The sequence below is a fragment of the Cnephaeus nilssonii genome (genome assembly GCF_951640355.1).
Source record: "Cnephaeus nilssonii genome assembly, chromosome: 17".
In the NCBI taxonomy this organism is placed as follows: Eukaryota; Metazoa; Chordata; class Mammalia; order Chiroptera; family Vespertilionidae; genus Cnephaeus; species Cnephaeus nilssonii.
The window spans coordinates 15876976-15898590 of NC_137088.1; the positions used below are offsets into that span (position 1 = coordinate 15876976).

Consider the following 21615-nt stretch of genomic DNA (forward strand, 5'->3'; position numbering starts at 1 on the left):
CTTTGGAAGAGTTCAGTATTCCTGTGAGATTTGAACAATATTACAGATAGTCCCTGGCAATATGACTTATAGATATCCTGCTGTCCCCTGCCCTATTTCTTCAGCCATGTGTAAGTTCACACTAAAGCGCTGTGAATTTCTCTGCTTTGAGGGGCTTACCAGAGAAAACACTGAAGTGTGTATTCAAGCTGTGAGCTGAGACACAGAAAGTATCTTTCCTAAAAATAGAAGTTGGCCACAAGACCACCTTAAACAGAAGGCATGAAAGACCTTCTATTAAACACCTCCCAATCCTGGGTGACAGTAGAAGGAACAGGACACTTCAAGAAGCTCTATGATTATGTACTTCACTTGATAATTTTTAAAGCCTTCGTCTTAATTTCTATACCAGGGCGAGAACACAGAAATTCAGGAGGTTTTTGTTTATTTGTTTTTAAACTGCTCAAATTTCACTCATATCTATAAAGAGCTTAAGGATACTAAGGGTTAATCAAAACAGGGTGTCCTGGGAGGAAAGATGCCCATGAAAAGCAGAACTTATGTCACAGTTGTTTACCTGACTGAATTGAATTAGATTATTTGACCTCTAATTAGAGATGCTCTAAAAATCCGAGTCTATTGAAAATAATTCCTATTTGTGTATAGTTTTATCTAAAGTAACTGGATATTTTAGCAAGATGAATGCTGGAAGAAGATAATGTTTCTAAGGAAGGCTTTCTAGAATATACTTATTTCAATTAAATTTTAAAATCTGAAGCACATAGAACAATGGTTATAGTACCTATATTACCCATATTTTCTGGACAAAAGAATGAATATTGAGAGCTTCGTTACCTGTTTTACCATTTTGTGCTCCATCAACTAGTAAGGATCACCAGTCTGATTCTTTAACCCATGAATTACTGTCAAGTGTTCTCAGAATTTATTGCCAGCAATGTGTAAAAGATTATCTCTCTCCTACAGAGAAATAGACAGACTGTATCTACACAATAGCAACATTTTAAAAGAAAGATTATTCTTTAAAAAAATATTGTCTGGATCCAAGTCTTTACATCAAGTTTCTGATGATTCCAGAGGTTGAAATGGAGGACAGTCTTAAACCCAGGTTCATCTATACCTCTCTTTGTCTAATCTGGATAACCATGGAGTATAGCTGTTTGGTATGTACCTAATATACATATTCCATGGTATAGCAAATAATTTTTGAAACAAAGTGGAAATACGAAATACATAAGCAAAAAGAAAGATAAATAGCACCTCAAAGTCATTATAATTTTAAATCATTAAAAAGTAATAATTTATAGGTCTTCAAAGAAAGTAAATAGGTTTATCTTCTCTAATATACATGAAAAGTTGGAAGACTGGTGGGCAGAAAGCAAATTTGAAGTTATAGGTGAGTTATAAGTTAAAAGGAAATTCTACTAATTTTCACTAACACTGTATTTTTACACTTTCCCTTTGCAAATAGGAAAACAGTAGTAATTACTATTAGGTTTAGAAAGATCATTTAATATCTAATGCAACAGCTATAACTTATAAAAATTCATTATTCAAATTCCAATGGTATGATATATCAATAACCACTCTATTGATGAGTAACATTGTTTTTAGTTTTAATGTAATGAATGAGGAAGATGATGAATGAGAACTATTCTAACCTTTAAAAGAAACCAAGATTCATTTTGTGTATAGCTTGATGTTGGAGACATGACTTAGGTGTCACTGGATCAGAGAGAAAGTATTATGCTTGTAATGAATATAATCAGCAAAATAAATTGAAGAGCCTTTAGTCCCAAATAACAAAGGGCAACACCTAGACATTTCTTTTATGTGATAACTGGGCCTGGAGTTAAAGAAGTTTTTGTTTCTTAACAAAAAAGCGATCATATTTGGTAGAATTCTCTTTATTGCCTTCTGGCTCAAAGTTAAAATATAGAATATAAAATGTGGAAAGTTATAGTTGAAAAGTTTTGAATTTCTGGAATCTGTGACAACCATGTGAAATTTTATAAACTTGAATTCCAAGTGGGTTTGAAAATAAGTATTATGTATCAAGAAACAAAATTAATACAATATTCTATTATTATAAATGGTGACATTCAAAATGGTATGTATTTGTTTTTTAGTAATTAGGATGAAAATAATTCTTAAAAGACAAAAGAAAAAATTGCTGACAACATGAATTTCCATTTACTAAGCACCAGATCAGCATATCTAAAATGAATTTTCTCAGATAAATCTCTGCACTGAGACAAATCACTGATTTAGGAAGGCAGCACTAACATCCCTTCCCTGTTCAAGTCCACTTTCTACAGCACCCCTTAGGGCTGCAACCCCACAAAAACAGGCTGCCCAGCAGCCATGTAGATGAAAAAACTGCCCTCTATCACTACTCCTAGGCAACACATCTCCCACCACAAGCCCTGTGAACTTGGAGAATAGCATGCTCCCCACACTAGGACACTGCTGTTTTATCTCCAGGGATGAAAACCAAAAGAGATTGCACCTCTGCTGCTCTCACTCTGATGCACATTTCTCCTCTATCCCCAGCTCCTCCCAATGCCCTGCCCATCTTAGGAGAACAAGAAGGTCAATCTGGCTGAAGTCAGATCCACTGACTGAAAGTCAAATCAAACAAGGGTTAAACAAGTCCCAAAGTAGACTTTTCTTTTGTTTAAAGAGCAAATACAATCATCCACACCAGAAAACAGTTACTTTGAATCAAAGGATCTTTACTTGCTCTCAGAATTGGTATATTATAAAAGGATATCAGAGATTAATCCATTTTGCCTAATTTTAATATTTTACTATTAACAGTTATCCTGTAGAATTCCTATAGATTGTAATTTAAGATAAATATAGGTAAATTTTACAACCAAATCAAGGTTGTTTAGTTATTAAGTTACTAAAGAGTATTTTGTTAAAAATTATTCTCCTGGAAGGCTATTTCATTACAGTGCTTTCTGGTAGTACAGTTTTCCTCTGAAATTAATATGAAAAGAACTTTCTATTTTAAGGTTTCCACGAATTGATTTAAAGTAATAAATGGACAATGTTCTATATTAATGTGTACATATTTATAACTATTTAAAAATGCACATCAAAAGACAACATTTATATTTTAAAATTTATAATAAGAAAATTTAGGGGGTGATAACAATGGTCTTTATTTTGATCAGGAATGGCAGTTACCTAAGTGCATAACATAGGAAAAAAAAAACCTCATCAAACTCTATGCTTAAGATCTGTGCATTTCACGTGTTTAACTTTGACCTCAATAAAAAATTAAACTAAGGCCCTAGCTGGTTTGGCTCAGTGGATAGAGCGTTGGCCTGCGGACTCAAGGGTTCCGGGTTCGATTCTGGTCAAAGGCATGTACCTTGGTTGCGGGCACATACCCAGTGGGGAGTGTGCAGGAGGCAGCTGATCGATGTTTCTAACCCTCTATCTCTCTCCCTTCCTCTCTGTAAAAAATCAATAAAATATATTTTAAAAAAATTAAACTAAGGAAAAGATAAGTCGAATGAAAGATCACTATAGTAACTATGGCAAAATGGTGATGGAATACCTGAATGATACAAATTTGGAGAATAGTGGTCCAAGGAAAAGTGAATAATGCTCACAAAGTACCAGGAAACTAAATGAGTTTGAAGCCTGTCTGAGACTCTTTCCAAGGGTTTCCTCTGCTTACTATTCTTTCTGATATTTCTCTCTGCCTGGGGCTAGAAGCCAGCAGGAGGGATCTATTATAATATTTATCTTTGTGGAAAGATGAATATAAAGCTAAGTGAATCAAGTGAATTTCAGTATATGAATTCCATATTAGTAAGCAAGCTTATTAATTAACACAAATATCCAGACATCTAGTCATAAAATGTAAGCAATTTATCCTTCCATTGGGCTAATGAAAATGTCCTGCTTATTATGAAGAATTTTTGTAATAATTTCAGGAAAAATATTTTTTCATTGGAAAAAATATAGCCTAAATTCCTCATACACAAATGTATAAATCAAAAGAGTGGTCAGGAGAAGCCAAGATGGCGGCGGAGGTGAACGGCTGATCTGCTGCCTCGCATGGCAGTTTTGGAAAAACAACTAAAAGATGGACTGGTGAGCGCGGCGACTCCTGCTCGCGTCTCCCCAGACCGGGCGGCGGCTCCTCTCAGCCAGCACCGCAGCCGGGGCCATGAGCTCGTGGGCGCCGCGGCAGCTGCTGTGGCGGCGGCCGCGGACTCGGCGCAGCGGCTCTCGGTGAAGGAAGAGACCATCTTTCTGCGAGACGGGCCCACCCGCGTCACCGACCTGGCCCAGCTCCCCACTGAGATCCTCGGGGCCCCGGAGACCGCCAACACCGACTTAGAGGATTCTTAAGACTTCCTGTCTTACACTCAAGTCCTCTAGCCATTTTGAGAGAGGAGGACTAAGAAGGCAGCAAAGTCAAACAAAGGAACTTCGCGCATAGCAATTTCAAAGTTAAACAAAGGAACTTCGCCGCACACAGAGCGTCTGCCACCCAGAACCACAGGAGAGCTGGCTGAATGGTGGATTTACAGCTAAGAGAGAAGAGGAAAGAGCGAACTCTGGAGAAGCTGAGGTGCGGAGGCGCGTGGGTCGGGGGAAGGGACTTGTGACTTTTGTTCCAACCCTAGGGGAGATTAGCTCCCCAGACGCCTGCGGGAAGAGGCTGGACTCTCGGCCTTCCTGTCGGAGAGTGGGAGTGACTTCCTTGTGGAGGTGCGCCCAGCAATCAGTGTTAGCTGCGCTGGAGTGCGGAATGAGGGGGCTTGGAAACGTGGAAAACAGAAAAAGCAGACTTGCAGCCAGTGCGGTTCGCCTCGCCATGGCCTGGTGGCGCCCTGAGGCCCCGCCCCGCCCTGAGACCCGCCCCGCTCGTTTTGCAGGTCCGCCCCGCACGTCTTGCAGGCACACCTGGGCTCCAAGCAACGGCTTTTGCATGTGGGTGGCCTGCCCGATGGCAGCTTGACCAGATAAACTGCGGTTCTAGTCGGACTGCTCTAGGGACGCTCAGACAGGAGGAGGAAACTGCAGTTTTTGCCTTAAGTCCTGCTGAGTGGTCTCAGGTAGTAGCTGACCTACACACCATTGGAGACCCAGAAACGAGGGCATCTAGTGGTCGGTGTGAGATGACACCAGATTTCAACCACTCGCATAAAGGACACATTCCAGAGGCAGAATCAATGAGCGCCAAAGCCTTGCTGCACCAAGACCCGGCCCATAAATCTGTCTCCTACACAGCAACTCTTCCTTTATAGACACAGAGGATCTGCACGGCCAATTGGCCTGGAGGACAATTCCTCACAGCGACACCAACAACAATCAAGACTTAACTATACAAAGGAAGACCAAGATGGAGGCATAGGGCGGAAGCCTGATTGCTGCCTACCACAACAATTTTGAGTATACGACGGGAGAGCGGAGCAGACACCATCCAGAACCACTGGAGGGCTGACTGAGCAGATGCTCTACAACTAGAATAAAAGAGAGGGGTACTCGGGATGATGCTGATGCCGGTGACCCAAAGATCACACTTTAAGAACTACGGCTCAGACGACACAGTGGCGGCCTGGAACGTGCTCGGCGCAGTTCCCCCGGCGGTCTCCGGCTGAGGGGAAGGCCCCACTCGCTGCCGAGCATGGACAGACGAGCCCCTGGGAGACATGGGGTGGGAGACTCCGCGCTTGCTGACCTCCGAGTCCTTCAAGAATCTCAACGCCCCGGAAGCGGCCAGGTGCGCACGCTCGGTGACTGGCCACCGCTGCAGACCCAAGGGCCGACGCAGCCACCCCGGACCAGCCCGCTGCCGCGCACCGGGCACACCGGAGCTTCGCCGAGCCCGCCGCCCAACGAGTTCTGAGGCGGCTGCCCTGGAGCTCTGAGAAAATGGCCGAAGGAATTACTGAGATGGAATTGACCAACAGGAAATGGGATCAAGAAGACGAAACCCCGCTGGGTCCCGGATCCGGGTGAAGCTGCGCGCCCCTGGGTCCGGGTGAGGCTGGGAACTGGGTCAGGGTGAGTCTGGGTCCCGGGTCCGGGTGAGGCCGTGGACCCCTGGATCCAGGTGAGCCTGGCCCCGGGTCCGGGCGAGGCCGCGGGCCCCTGGATCCGGGTGAGCCTGGGCCCCGGGTCCGGGCGAGGCCGCGGGCCCCTGGATCCGGGTGAGCCTGGGCCCCGGGTCCGGGCGAGGCCGCGGGCCCCTGGATCCGGGTGAGCCCTGGGCCCCGGGTCCGGGCGAGGCCGCGGGCCCCTGGATCCGGGTGAGCCTGGGCCCCGGGTCCGGGCAAGGCCGCGGGCCCCTGGATCCGGGTGAGCCTGGGCCCCGGGTCCGGGCGTGGCCGCGGGCCCCTGGATCCGGGTGAGCCTGGGCCCCGGGTCCGGGCGAGGCCGCGGGCCCCTGGATCCGGGTGAGCCTGGGCCCCGGGTCCGGGCGAGGCCGCGGGCCCCTGGATCCGGGTGAGCCTGGGCCCCGGGTCCGGGCGCGGCCGCGGGCCCCTGGATCCGGGTGAGCCTGGGCCCCGGGTCCGGGCGAGGCCGCGGGCCCCTGGATCCGGGTGAGCCTGGGCCCCGGGTCCGGGCGAGGCCGCGGGCCCCTGGATCCGGGTGAGCCTGGGTCCCGGGTCCGGGTGAAGCCATGCCCCCCCTGGGTCCGGCCGAGACCAAACCAGAGGGAGTAGGACCTGCATTATCACCATTTGTCCACCATCCAGAGCTGAGGGGTCAGTGCCGACATGTACTCATAAGGAACTGGTGGACATTGATATTGGGTCTCAAAAGAACTGTTGGTCCAGAAAGAAACTCACTACAGACTGATTTTTTGCCTGTCAGCATAACTATTATTGCCCGTCGCACATTCAATTCTTATAAGTACATCTCTAGTGACACATGATTTCGCTCATCTAGGGGAAATGATGAACAACATGGACTGATGAACAAGAACAGAACCAGAAACAAGGAGGCACCGGACTATCGGGCCTCAGAGGGAGGATAGGGGAGGGTGGGGGGAGAAGGGAGAGATCAACCAAAGGTCTTGTGTGCATGCATAAGAGCCTAACCAATGGTTAAGTTCAACAGGGGGTTGGGGCATCCATGGGGAGGGGTGTGGGATGGGAATGGGGGGATGAGGACAAATATGTGACACCTTAATCAATAAAGAAATTTAAAAAAAAAAAAAAAGAGTGGTCATTAATTTTGCCTTTCAAAGTGTATCTACACTGCCCTAGCTGGTTTGGCTCAGTGGGTAGAGCGTCAGCCTGCGGACTCAAGGGTCCCAGGTTCGATTCCGGTCAAGGGCATGTACCTTGGTTGCGGGCACATACCCAGTAGGGAGTGTGCAGGAGGCAGCCGATTGATGTTTCTCTCTCATGGATGTTTCTAACTTTCTATCCCTCTCCCTTCCTCTCTGTAAAAAAATCAATAAAATATATTTAAAAAAAAACAAACAAAAAAACAAAAACAAAGTGTATCTACACTAATAAAAGAAAAAGATGCAAATTGACCGTACCTTCGCGATGCACACCAGCCAAGCAGGAGTATGCAAATTAACCCAACAAAGATGGTGGGTTAATTTGCATATGCAGGCACGGAGCCGCTGGGGGTGGGATGCTTATGTCATCTCCATGGCGACAACGCAGGAGTTCCGCACTGCCCCAGCCACTCTGGGCCTCTGGGCAGCGTAGGAAGGTGGAAAGGCAGCTCCAGGCCTGAGCCAAGGCAGAAAGGCGGCTCCGGGCCGGAGCGAAGGCTGTGCTGGCAGCCAGGGGAGGAAGGCCCATTCTTGCACGAATGGGAAAATGCCCATACATACGCACATAATTTTTATATATAAGCCAAAAAATTATCAAACAGAATGAAAAAGAGATTTTTTTGCCATTAGTAACACATTCTTGGGGTAGCCTTAATTAGAAATATGTAATATTCTACACTGAAAAAAAAAAAAAAACTGAAGCAAAATGAACAGAGAGAATCCTGGCTCTATCACCTAACTTGTCTCTTTATTCATTTTGCTCTAGTTTTTTCATCGAATTGTTACCAGTAGCAATAGGAGAAAAGTTAAGTGAATTGTAATATATTTTGTTTTAATGAAAGAGCAATCTTTTAAAACATATCACAAAAGCTCTAAAGCCCCAAGAGAAAAGTTTTATTATATGGCTAAAGAATTACATAAATTTTAAAAGAAAAACTGAAAAAATGTTTGCAACATATTGACAAAGTATTAACTTTTAAGGAAAAAAAAGACTGACTGTAAAATGGCTAGAATTGGCAAGCTAAGCCACTCATTCCCTTAAGCTAGTGATGGGACTGTAACTGGTACAATAATGTTGGGGGGATTTTTGGTAAAGGATGTTAGGCAAATTTGCAAAATTTAAAATGTGCTTATTACTAGAAGCCTACTTCTAGTAATCTTTCCTGTAAACATATACAGAGATTTGTGTACAATGATGTTGTTGCTTTCTCATTTGTAATTTTGCAAATCAAAGCAACCTAAATGTCTAGGAGATTGTTCAATAAATTAAGACATTTCCATAAAATAAAATGCTCTGCAATCACTTAAGATTTGGCAGATTTGATTTGAGATGTCAATAAAATATTATTAAGGGAAACAGTAAAGTTTGAATTCATTCCATTTATGTTAAGAAAGTATATATACTTATACATGTTATATTTAGACATGTGTATAAAGAAATAACTGTAAATAAATGCGTTAAATTAATAAAACTTGGTTTAATTAAGTGATGACTCTTAGATGATTTTTAAAATTCTATCCTCTAAATATAATGTTATAACATTACTTTGAAAAAGTAAATCATGATGAAAATGTGGGACTTATTTTTTTAAAAAAAAGACTTCTACATAATCTTAACTATCTAATAGAACTATGATGCTATTACAAGTCTGAGAATTTTAAATGTCCTTAAGTCCTCACTTCCTATCTCTTTTTAAGGAGAAATTAGGGAGAAAAGTGCTAGCATTTATTATACAAGCACCTACTAAAATATATTAACTATATGCTATTATAATTGCTTTTCATATTAACCTTTATAGCAATCATACAAGGTGATTATTATTGTTCCCAATGCAGAGATTAATTCAATGAGGTGCAGAAGTGTTAACTTGCCTAACGTCACACAACTCAGTAGCAGAATTAGCTCTTGAAAGCAGATTTGGCTCATTCATAAATCTGTATTCTTTCCACCATAATTTTCTGTTTCCTAAACACACACACACACTCTCTCCTCTCTCCTCTCTCCTCTCTTCTCTCTCTCTCTCTCTCTCTCTCTCTCTCTCTCTCTCTCTCTCTCTCTCTCTTTCCATAATCTATGGTAGGCTACACCATCAGCTACTCCTGGCATACCACTGCTATTATTCATTTAAAATGATTTTTATTTCTAGGCTAATTGACTCAGATATTTACTCTGGTCTACACCAGCCTTTTGACATTCTGAAAGTACTTATTGAGCTGTTATAAATATTTTATAGTTCATGGAATATTAGAGCAGGAAGGGACTTAGAGCAATCTAGATCTTCCCCTTCTTTTTAAAAATAAAAAAACAATTAAGTGTGACTTATTCTCTTTCATTCAGACTGCTGCCATTGAGCAGAGATGTGGTCAGGTGGGTGCACCTACACAACTCACATCTATCTTAACAGTAGCCACATGGATGAAGAGCTGAAGGATGGGGACTATGAGATGAGCAGAGACTTGCAGACAGAGCTCTGAGTAACTGCATTTCTACCCTTTATGGCTAAATATATAGTTGAAATGTTACAATATGTTGAGTAGAGAATAAGTAAAGTATTCAATGATCTCAAGAACAGTATGTTTATTCCATTTCAACTTCTCTCTCCATAATAAGCCTTATAAATCCCTTGCCTTCTTGTCTAACATGTTACCATATTATTTTGTATTATGTCACTACACAGGTATATCTGAACTTTGTTGAGTCGTCCAGTGGTGTATTCAAAAGTCATGCCAACTGTTGGGCAGTTCTTATTATACAGTTTGTTCCATTCATTGCAAGATATTCAGTGTCCTTAAGATTTGCCCTAAAAATGCCTTGTATTCACCCAAATTACTATATCACAATACATACTTTTCCACAAATTCCTAAAAGAGCCCATAGAACAATGTATTTCAAACTACCTATGGAAAAGGAGCAGTTTTCCATCCAATCTGTTCAAGATCTATACCTTACAAACTTTTTTTCAAATCACCATGGGGAAAAAAGTCACTAGAAAAAAATAAAATAAAAAGTAAATACAAAACACAAGTTCCATTTTATTATTACATTCAACAGATAAAAATTACTGTCAAATTATTATACAAACTTATAAATTCTTACTCTCATCTTTTTGTTCTCATCTCATTACAGACCAAAAGTAAATAGTGCACAGAACAGCTATGGTCTCTTGACCACACTTTGAATAACACTTTACTAAGCACAGTACCACCATCATTGAGAATCACTGGTAAAGGTAAAGCAATATAGCGGGATAAACCAAGATGGCAGCATAGGTAAACACCTGAACTTGCTGCCTCGCACAACCACTTCAAAACTACAACTAAAAGACAAAACCGGTATCATCCAGAACCACGGGAAGGCTGGCTGAGTGGAAATTATACAACTAGAAGGAAAGAGAAAAGCACATTGAAACTTGGAGGAGGTGCAGAGGTGCAGAAGTGAAGTGCAGAGGTACAGAGGCGCGCGCACTTGCGGAAAGGGCTGGCAACTGAGTACGCTGTTGTCTTTTTCAATCAGGAGGGAGATTCAAGCTCCGGACTGCTCTGAACTCCAGTTCCGGGCGAGACTCTGGGGACCCAGACTCATACAGGGAGAAACTGGACTGTCTGGCATCGGGCGGAACTCGAGGGCAGCTTTCTCTCAGAGGTGCTTGCAGCGATCATTGTTCCTGCACAGTGCTGTGGGACACAGAGACCCGGGGACCTCTTCCAGGCAGGGCTGATGGTCAGCCATTGATGTTTGCTCCACCCTGGTGATTCCCTGAGACCCCGCCCCACCCAATTTACAACCCCACTCAAGCTGTGTGCAGAGGCTTTTGCATATGAATGGCTAGGCCCTTTGCAATCTGAAACATAACATACTGCAGCTGGGTCAAAGAGCCCCAGAGCCTCCAAAAGAAGACCTAAGGCCCCACAGCAGCTTGCATTGCTTCACAGCTGGGCCTCATGTGGGCACCTCCAAACCCCAAACAAAAAGAGAAGGAATCTGCAGATCTCTCTGTAGCTCCTGCTGGGTGGCCTCTCTCCTTGGAGTACCAAGAGCCAGTGTACCCAGGGGTCAGAGAGAGACCATCCAGACTACAACTCTTTAGATCCATAAGAGACACACTCAGGGGGCAGACTCAGCGAGCGCCAAAGCCCCACTGAAGCAAGTCTTGCCCCATAAGGGTGTCTCCAGCACAGAAGTTCTCCCATCATAAACACAATTGATCCTCATAGCCAATTGGCCTGGAGGTCAATTCCTCCCAGTGATACCAACAACAATCAAGGCTTAACTACAACAAGACTGTGCACACAGCCCCCAAAGGGGTACACCAAGAGTGTCTACCTCAGGTAATTAGGGAGGCTGAACCACTGGGCCATATAGGACACCTAGCACACAAAGCCACTCTATCAACTCAGGGAAGCAGCCAAAATGCAGAAACAAAGAAACAGGTCACAAATGAAAGAAATGGAGGAAAGCAAACTACTGGATATAGAGTTCAAAACCACGGTTATAAGGTTACTCAAGAATCTTCTAGAAACCGCCGGTAAATTTAGTGAGACCCTCAAGGATATGAAAAAGGACCAAATAGAAATTAAGCATACACTGACTGAAATAAAGAATAATATACAGAGATCCAACAGTAGACTAGAGGATTGCAAGAATCAAGTCAAAGATTTGAAATACAAAGAAGCAAAAAAACACCCAAATGGAAAAGCAAAAAGCAAAAAGAATCCAAAAATATGAAGATAGTGTAAGGAGCCTCTGGGACAACTTCAAGCATACCAACATCAGAATTATAGGGGTGCCAGAAAAAGAGAAAGAGCAAGATATTGAAAACCTATTTGAAGAAATAATGACAGAAAACTTTCCCCTACCTGTTGAAATAAATAGACTTACAAGTCCAGGAAGCGCAGAGAACCCCAAACAAAAAGAATACAAAGAGGACCACACCAAGACACATCATAATTAAAATGCCAAGGGCAAAAGACAAAGAGAGAATATTAAAAGAAGCAAGAGAAAAACAGTGTTACCTACAAGTTAGTTACCATACGACTGTCAGCTGATTTCTCAACAGAAACTATGCAGACCAGAAGGGAGTGGCAAGAAATATTCAAAGTGATGAATAGCAAGAACCTACAACCAAGATTACCCAGCAAAGCTATCATTTAGAATTGAAGGTCAGATAAAGAACTTCACAGATAAGAAAAAGCTAAAGGAATTCATCACCGCCAAACCAGTATTATATGAAATGCTGAAGGGTATTCTTTAAGAAGAGGAAGAAGAAAAGGTAAAGACAAAAATTATGAACAACAAAGTGACAACAAATACATATCTATTAACAAGTGAATCTAAAAATCAAGTGAATAAAAAGTCTGATGAACAGAATAAACTGGTGAATATAATAGGATCAGGGGCATAGAAAGGGAGTGGACTGACAATTCTTGGGGGGAAAGGGGTGTGGGGGGTGTGGGAAGAGACTGGACAAAAATCGTACACCAATGGATGAGGACAGTGGGGGAGTGGTAGGGGCAGGGGGGGAACTGGATGGAGGGGAGCTATAGGGGGGAAAAAGAGGAACAACGGTAATAATCTGAACAATAAATATTTATTAGTAAAAAAAAAAAAGTAAAGCAATATATAATAACTAGAGGCTCGGTGCACGACATTTGTGCACGGGGGAGGGGGCGTGTCCCTCAGCCGAGCCTGCACCCTCTCCAATCTGGGACCCCTCGAGGGATGTCCGACTGCTGGTTTAGGCCCAATCCCACCAGACATCTCTCTCACAATCCAGGACTGTTGGCTCCCAACCACTCGCCTGCCTGCCTGCCTGACTGACCCTAACCACTTCTGCCTGCCAGCCTGATCACCCCCTAACCACTGCCCTGCCAGCCTGATCGACACCTAACTGCTCCCCTGCTGGCCTGATTGCCCCTAACTGACCTCCCCTGCCATCCTGGTCACCCCTAATTGTCCTCCCCTGCAGGCCTGGTCACCCCCAACTGCCCTCCACTGCCAGCCTGGTCACCCCTAACTACCCTCCCCTGCAGGCCTGATCGCCCCCAACTGCCCTCCCCTGCTGGCCTGATCGCCCACAACTGCCCTCCCCTGCTGGCCTGATCGCCCACAACTGCCCTCCCTTGCTGGCCATCTTGTGGTGGCCATCTTTGACCACATGGGAGCGGCCATCTTGTGTGTTGGAGTGATGGTCAATTTGCATATTACCTCTTTATTATATAGGATGCTAGTTATTATTAACCTTGTCATTTTTTATTCTAAGTATCCTTTAGCAGAGACTGCAATAAACAATTCCATCCACATTAACAATCCTGTACTACCTCACATAATCCTGTCCAAATCTTCAGACAGACACACAAGTCCTATTTCTTTTCTTTTTCAAAGGGCAACATTGCCTTCTATGATATTGCATCCCTCTCTGCAAAGGCACATCAATATTACTTAACAAGTAAAAAGTCCAGATTCTTTTTACAAGCCCAAAGCAAAGGAGTAAAATAAAATCTGATTTTAAAAGGACTCATTAAATATACATATTCAGAATACACACCAAAAAATGTTCACCTCATTGCCTGTTCATCTTGGTTCATGCCCAACATCCTTTTCTGTTCCCCCAGGTTACACTCAACCTTCCCTGGATCCACTCTGCACCAACCCCATCACTCAACACAGAAAATATCACAGGTATAGGCTTTCCTTTCAATCACAATTCTTTTTCTTATGACACCAATATATTATTTGTCCAGAAGAATTTAAGCATTGACTCTGCTTTTTTTCAGTGGTATCCTATTAAGAATATTGTCTCTTGAAGACAATGTCAGGGTTAATCCTATCCCTATCATAGTTTTGACAGTAAGTACAGTTAAACATCTCTCTGCACACAATACACTGAATGACGTGTTAAATTTTTCAAATTCTTTAAGAATGCTAGTGACTTTATAAACCGCCCCCCCAAAATTCTAGGTTTAAATTAATTCAAATGGCTGCTGTTCTCACTTAACTTTAAGGTAAATATCACTTAAGCTGTGAATATGAATTGTTTATATTTTCCATGAGATTGCACACATTATAACATGGCATATAAAATATAAAATATTTTAGTATATGAGAGTATACATGTGAACAATAATGTAAATAAAATAAAATTTGTATTTAAATTAAAATTTTCTATTCTAACTTCTGATAATTCTGTAACACTGATATAACCATAAATATTAAATTTCTAGTGTCAATCTAAAAAAGAAAACAGTCATTTCTTCTAAAAATATTTAGAAGAAATATTTGATTATGTTATTTTGTTTTTAAATATTCATTTAATTTTTTAAAAAATTGTATTAATCAAATGGAATTTGAAGTCTGTACACTTTACATCATAAACCATCATCTTACCTTTTTGTTGGCCATGACAGCAACTTTGACATCTGCTTTGGATTTATCTGTAAGATAATAAAATATGGCTGCTTCAAAAAGAGTACCTATGCTCCTGTTCAAATAAATGAAAAATTACACAATCAGAATTTTCCACTTTCTAATACTGTGATGTGTTTTCAGTGGTTCTTTTGATTGGAATGCTAATACACTCAGCTTACCAGATTTGAGTAGAACACAGTAATTCAAAAGTAATAATAATAACATCAGGGATTTGTATACTAATTTAACAAACATGTTTTCTTAAGTCTGACTGGTTGATTGGATATCCTTTATTTAGCATCACATATATCTTATTTCTAGATTCTGGTCAGTTTGTGTGCTCTAGAGCAGCCGTCACCAACCTTTTGGACCTCACGGACCACCAGTGGTCCATGGACCACCCGTTGGTGACCGCTGCTCTAGAGTATATAGGATCTGGAATTAAATCTCAGCTACCTCTACTTGCATATCTACTACATACCAGACACAAGATAAAGACTTTATATAGACACTAGAGGCCCGGTGCACGAAATTCATGCACGGGGGGGTGGGGGCGGGAGAGGGTGTCTCTCAGCCCAGCCTGCACCCTCTCCAATCTGGGACATCCCTCTCACAATCTAGGACTGCTGGCTCCCAACTGCTTGCCTGCCTGCCTTCCTGATTGCCCCTAACCGCTTCTGCCTGCCAACCTGATCACCCCCTAACCACTTCCCTGCCAGCCTGATTGATGCCTAACTGCTCCCATGCCAGCCTGTTTGCCCCTAACTGCCCCCTCCTGCTGGCCTGGTCACCCCTAACTGCTGTCCCCTGCAGGCCTGGTCACCCCCAACTTCCCTCCTCTGCCGGCTTGGTCACCCCCAAATGCCCTCCCTTGCAGGCCTGGTCCCTCCCAACTGCCCTCCCCTGCTGGCCATCTTGTGGTGGCCATCTTGTGTCCACATGGGGGCAGGATCTTTGACCACATGGGGGCAGCCATCTTGTGTGTTGGAGTGATGGTCAATCTGCATATTACTCTTTTATTATATAGGATTACTTTATTTAATCCTCATGATAATCTTGCAAAGTATGTAGCCCATCCCACTTTCACAGTTGAGAACATTGAAGTTAAATACTCTGCCTGAGGTCATGAAGTGGGGCCAGACCCATCTGACTATAAGTCCCCATCTTTCCAAGATTTCTGCCAAAAGTCACACAAGAAGAAACAGCCAATGTTACTTTAAAAATTGAATCAATATAATAACCTTCCAAAATAAAAAGTATCAAGCCCATATGGGTTCACTGGTAAATTCTACCAAACATTTAAGGAGGAAATTATATCAATTCTTTACAAATTAATTTAGAAGACAGAAGCAGAGGAAATACTTGCTAGCTCATTCAATGAGGCCATTATTACTCTAATACCAAAACCAAATAAAGACAAAACAGGAAAACTACAGACTAATATCTCTCATGAACATAGATGCAAAAAATCTCAACAAAATATTAGCAAATCAAATCCAACAATGTATAAAAAGAATTATATACCACAACCAAGTGGAACTTACCCCAGGTGTACAAAGCTGGTTCAACATTCAAAATCGATTAATGTAATCTATGATGTCAACAAGCTATAGAAGGAAAGTTACCTGATCATATTAGATGCAGATAAAGCACACAAAATCCAACATGCATTCAGAATAAAAGCCCTCAGCAAACTAGGAATAGAGTAAAATTTCCTCAAATGGATAAGGAGAATCTACCAAAAAAAACCTATAATTAACATCATATTTAATGGTGAGAAACTCCAAGCTTTTCGACTAAGGTCAGGAATAAATAAAAAATGTTCCCCCTCACTACTCTTTTCAATATTGTACTGGAATTCTTAGCTAATGCAATAAGACAAGAGGAGAAAAGAAAGATTACAGATTGAGAAAAAATAAAAGCGACTTTGTTCACAAATGACATGATAATCTGTGTAGCTTATAGCAAGGTTAATACATAAAGTCCTATTTACCATCAATTTGAAATTAAAAACACATTACCATTTACATGAAATAGTTAGGCATCAATCTAACAAAACATCAACAAGATCTATATGAGAAAAATTAAAACATTCTGATAAACAAAATCAAAGAACAAAATAAATGTAGTATAGTTATAGATATTTGTTGATAGGAGGTCTCCATATTGTCAAGATGTGAGTTCTTCCCAACTTGATCTATGGATTCAATGCAATCTCAATCAAAATCCCAACAAGTTATTTTGTGGAAATCAACAAGTTGATTCTAAAGTTTATATAGAAAGGCAAAGGTCCAAAATAGCTAACACAATAACGAAAAGGACAAAGTCAAAGGACTGACTCTACCTGACTGCAAGACTTATAATCTATGTATATATATAAAAGCCTAAGGGACCGGCCGACCGGCCGACTGGCCAGTAGCTATGACACACACTGACCACCAGGGGGCAAACACTCAATGCAGGAGCGGAAACCATAGGCATGGAAACATGGAACAGATTGATGAATCTCAGAGAGAAGGAGGGAAGAGGGGAGGGTGGAAAGAGATTAACCAAAGATCTTATATGCATACTAGAGGCCCGGTGCATGGATTCATGCACCAGTGGGTCCCTCGGCCTGGCCTGCAGGGATCGGGCTGAAACCAGCTCTCTGACATCTCCTGAAGGGTCCCAGATTGTGAGAGGGCACAGGCCAGGCCAAGGGACCCCACGGGTGCATAGGGGCCTCTAGTAAAACTATAATAATCAAGACAGTGCGTATTGGGAAAGCTAATAAAAAGTTGAACAATGAAATAGATTAGATAACCCAGAAATAAACTTATATAAATACAGCCAACTGATCTTTGACAAAGAAGCAAAGGCAATATAATGGGGAAAAGACAGTATTTTCAACAAATGCTGTTGCAACAACTAGATATCTACATGCCAAAAATTTAATCTAGACACCAACCTTACATCTTTCACACAAAATAACTCAACATGGATAACACATCTAAATTTAAAATGCAAACACTAAAACTCCCAGAAGGTAACATAAAAGAAAATCTAGAAGACCTTGAGTATGCTGATGAATTTTTAGATATAACACCAAAGCAAAGTCCATAAAAAATAAATAATAATCTGGATTCATAAAAATTATGAATCTGCAAATGACATTAAGAGAATGAGATGATAATTCCCAGAGTGGAAGAAAATGTTCACAAAATACATATCTGATAAAGGACTGATAAATAAAGTATTCAAAGAACTCTTAAAATTTAATAAGAAAATTAACAACTGGATTAAATAAAAAACGGGCAAAGAAGATTTACAAATAGCAAACGCATATGAAAAAGGCTGTTCATCAAATATCATTAGAGAGTTTCAAATTAAAACAATGAGATACCACAACACACCTGTTAGAATGGCCAAAATCCAGAACAATGACAACACCAAATGCTGTTGAGGATGTGGAGCAACGGGAACTGTCATTCACTGCTTGGTGGGAATGCAAAATGGCACAGGCACTTTGAAAGATAATTTGCCAGTTTCTTATAGAACTAAACATACTCTTGCCACATGATCCAGCAGTTGTATTCCTTGTTATTTAACAAAGGAACTGAAAATATTTATATCCACCCAAATATCTATACATGGGCGTATACAGCAACTTTATTCATAACTGGCAAATCTTGGAAGCCACCAAAATGTCCTTCAGTAGGTCAATGGATAAACTTCAGTGCTAAAACAAAGAGCTATAAAGACATGGAAGAAACTTAAATGCATATTTCTAAGTGAAAGAACCCAAACTGAAAAGGCTATATCCTATTTGATTCCAACTATATGACATTATGTAAAAGGCAAACCTATGGAAACAGTAAAGAGATCAGTGACTGCCAGTTATTGGTGGAGAGATGGGGAAAGAGGAGGAATGGAACTGAGGGTACTTTTAGGCCAGTGAAATGATTCTGTATGATATAATACAATGGTGAATACATGCCATTATACATCTGCCAAAACCCATAGAATGTACAGCACAGATAACGAACCCTAATGTAAACTATGAACTTTGGGGGATAATGATGTGTCAAAGTTGGTTCATCGATTGTAACAAATCCACTACTCTAATGATGAATGTTGATAGTGATGAGGTAAGGAGTGTATGGAAACTGTACTTCCTGCCTAATTTTGCTGTGACCCTAAAACTGCTCTAAAAAATTAAGTTTATTTTTAAAAAATAATTCTGAAAAAAGGTAGAGATAGGAACATCTACTCTAAAATATAGAGCATGTAAGAAAATATTAATTCTATAATAATACAAAAGGCTCAATTATAAAGAGACCACTCGTTTTAAAAATATAATTATAATGAATGTTCCAATATAAGAAAAAGCTTCCTAATCCCAGAAGAAGAATCACTCATTGGGAGTAATAGTCAATACAACAGATACAGGACAACCAAATCATGTGGACAGAACTTTAAAATTTGTCAAAGTCTGACTGGGTCTATATTTACATGTCATTTACTGACTGTGTAGATGTCAACAAAGAAAGAGCGGCATCAAACATAATCGTGAGCCAATTTCTGCAGGGCAGGAAGAAATGAGGCCCAAAATTTAGTAGTAATTATTTCTGGGTTGGAAGAAGACATTTTGGAGTGAAGATATCCTCAAAGTTGCTGGGATTAAATAAATGGTTTGCAGGTGAGTTACTCACCTTTTGTAAAGTATCTAAATAGTAGCTAATTATCTCTCACACTACTTTTAAACAGAATAAGAAGCTAAATGCATACTAGAATTCACCCTGAAAGCAGAGCAGACATAGGACTAAATTGTCTATTATGGAGATAGTGAAGGGTGAAAGAAAGGGAGGGAGACAGTTATGGCAAAGACTGCACTCATAGTAGTCTGTCCCCGCCCCTCCATTTTTGCTACTTCAGAGAAAATGAAAGGCTTTAGACATAAGGCTCTCAATAATCAGGCTGAATCACATCAGATTCTACATGCAAAAATCATCAGACTTCCAGTAGAAAATGTTCTGTTGCTGCAGACCTGAGAGAAAATAACCTGTCTCTCTGGACAAGCCCAGAGAGGACCCATGCTCAAAGACTCAGACATAAATACCCCGCCATGTACAACAACGGCAAAGACAGTTCCGTAACTTACTTGAAGAGTGGGTCTACTGCTCATGTGAAATGGCTGTAGTATAATTTTTAAAGTAAATGACTATATTACTTCAGGCATTAATGTTTTAAAAAACTAAATTATTCAAATATTATTTTGGTTACATAATAGAAATCTATAGTCCATGCAAAGCATATAATTGTATTTGTGACAACAGAGTGAATTCAACCTTTATTGCTAATAACGGAGACATTATATTTACAGCACAAGGAATAAAATCACATTTATGATTATAAATGTCTCTTTTCCTGGTCTTAAGAGTAAGTCAGAGTAATGTCTTGTTATTCTTTTTCTACTCATTTCTAACCTACATATTTGCTTTAAAATCTAAAGTTAGGGGGCTGGATTGATATTTAAACACTAGAGGCCCGGTGCACAAAATTCATGTACAGAGGGGGGTCCCTCAGCCCTGCCTGTACCCTCTCATAATCCGGGACCTTTTGGGGATGTCCAACTGCCGGTTTAGGCCCGATCCTGCTGAGGATCGGGCCTAAACCGGCAGTTGGACATCTCTCTCTCAATCTGGGACCACTGGCTCCTAACTGCTCGCCTGCCTGCCTGATCACCCCTAACCGCCTCTGCCTGTCTGCCTGATCGCCCCTAAACTGTCGCCCGCCTGTCTGATCACCCCTAACCACTCCTGGGGGGTGGGGACAGGGCCAGCCTGGGCGAGGGGCCGTGGTGTTCTGGTCTCTGGTCATTCTGGTCATTCCACAGTTTTGGTTGCTGGGCTTTTATTATATAGGATTTTCTCAAATAAAATGTTTTTACATGTAAGTTTTAAAATGTATATATTAAACTTTTCCAAAGGAGAAAAAAATTACTGCGATAAAGTGAAAAGGGGCCTTCGTAAGACAGAAAATTATTATGATTACTAAGAAGAAACATTTAAAAACATTTAAGCTTATTGAAAATCAACATTTTATGTGATAATCATAATTTTTTAGAGTTTAAAAATGTTATACCTACTATAATCCTTATGATGAATCCATTTAAAAAGCTATGTATAAATATTTATAATTAAAAAAAATTTCTTAGAAAATATTATATTTTTTCACCTAATTAAAAAGATAATTGAGCCCTAACTGGTTTGGCTCAGTGGATAGAGCATCTGCCTGTGGACTGAAAGGTCCCAGGTTCGATTCCAGTCATGGGCATGTACCTTGGTTGCAGGCACATCCCCAGTAGGGGGTGTGCAAGAGGCAGCTGATCGGTGTTTCTTTCTCATCGATGTTTCTAACTCTCTATCCCTCTCCCTTCCTTTCTGTAAAAAATCAATAAAATATATTTTTTAAAAAAAATAAATAAAAAATAAAAAGATAATTGAGGATTACCTTTTATCTCTGTCTTGAATTTATTTAAAAATACTTTATTCTGAAATACTACAGCACATCCAATGAAAGTTTCACCCCAGGAATATATTTTAAAGCCATAGTTTCCAATTTTGAAATATATGGTTTGAAATATACAAGAGGACCTATATAGTTAATCTAAGAGCAAAGATGACAGACACACCAATTAAAATCCCTGTATTTAAATAGAGTGTATGGCCCTAGCCGGTTTCGCTAGGTGGATAGAGCATCAGCTTGCGGACTGAAGGGTCCCAAGTTCGATTCCGGTCAAGGACACATGCCTGGGTTGCGGGCTCGATCCCCAGTGGGGGGGTGTGCAGGAGGCAGCCAATCAATGATTCTCATCATTGATGTTTCTGTCTCTCTATCCCTTTTCCTTCCTCTCTGAAATCAATAAAAATATATTTAAAAAATAATAAGTAAATAAAAAATAAAT

General features: G+C 41.1%; 1 protein-coding gene across 3 annotated transcripts in view; it reads right to left on the reverse strand.

Moving 5' to 3' along the window:
- ZCWPW2 (zinc finger CW-type and PWWP domain containing 2) overlaps positions 1 to 21615 on the reverse strand; it is an 81706-nt gene that overhangs the window by 17082 nt on the left and 43009 nt on the right. For all 3 annotated transcript variants that reach the window (XM_079794912.1, XM_079794913.1, XM_079794914.1), the window contains one exon: positions 14649 to 14695. In XM_079794912.1, coding sequence (XP_079651038.1) covers positions 14649 to 14695 — 47 coding nt within the window. The remainder of the gene's footprint in view (positions 1 to 14648; positions 14696 to 21615) is intronic.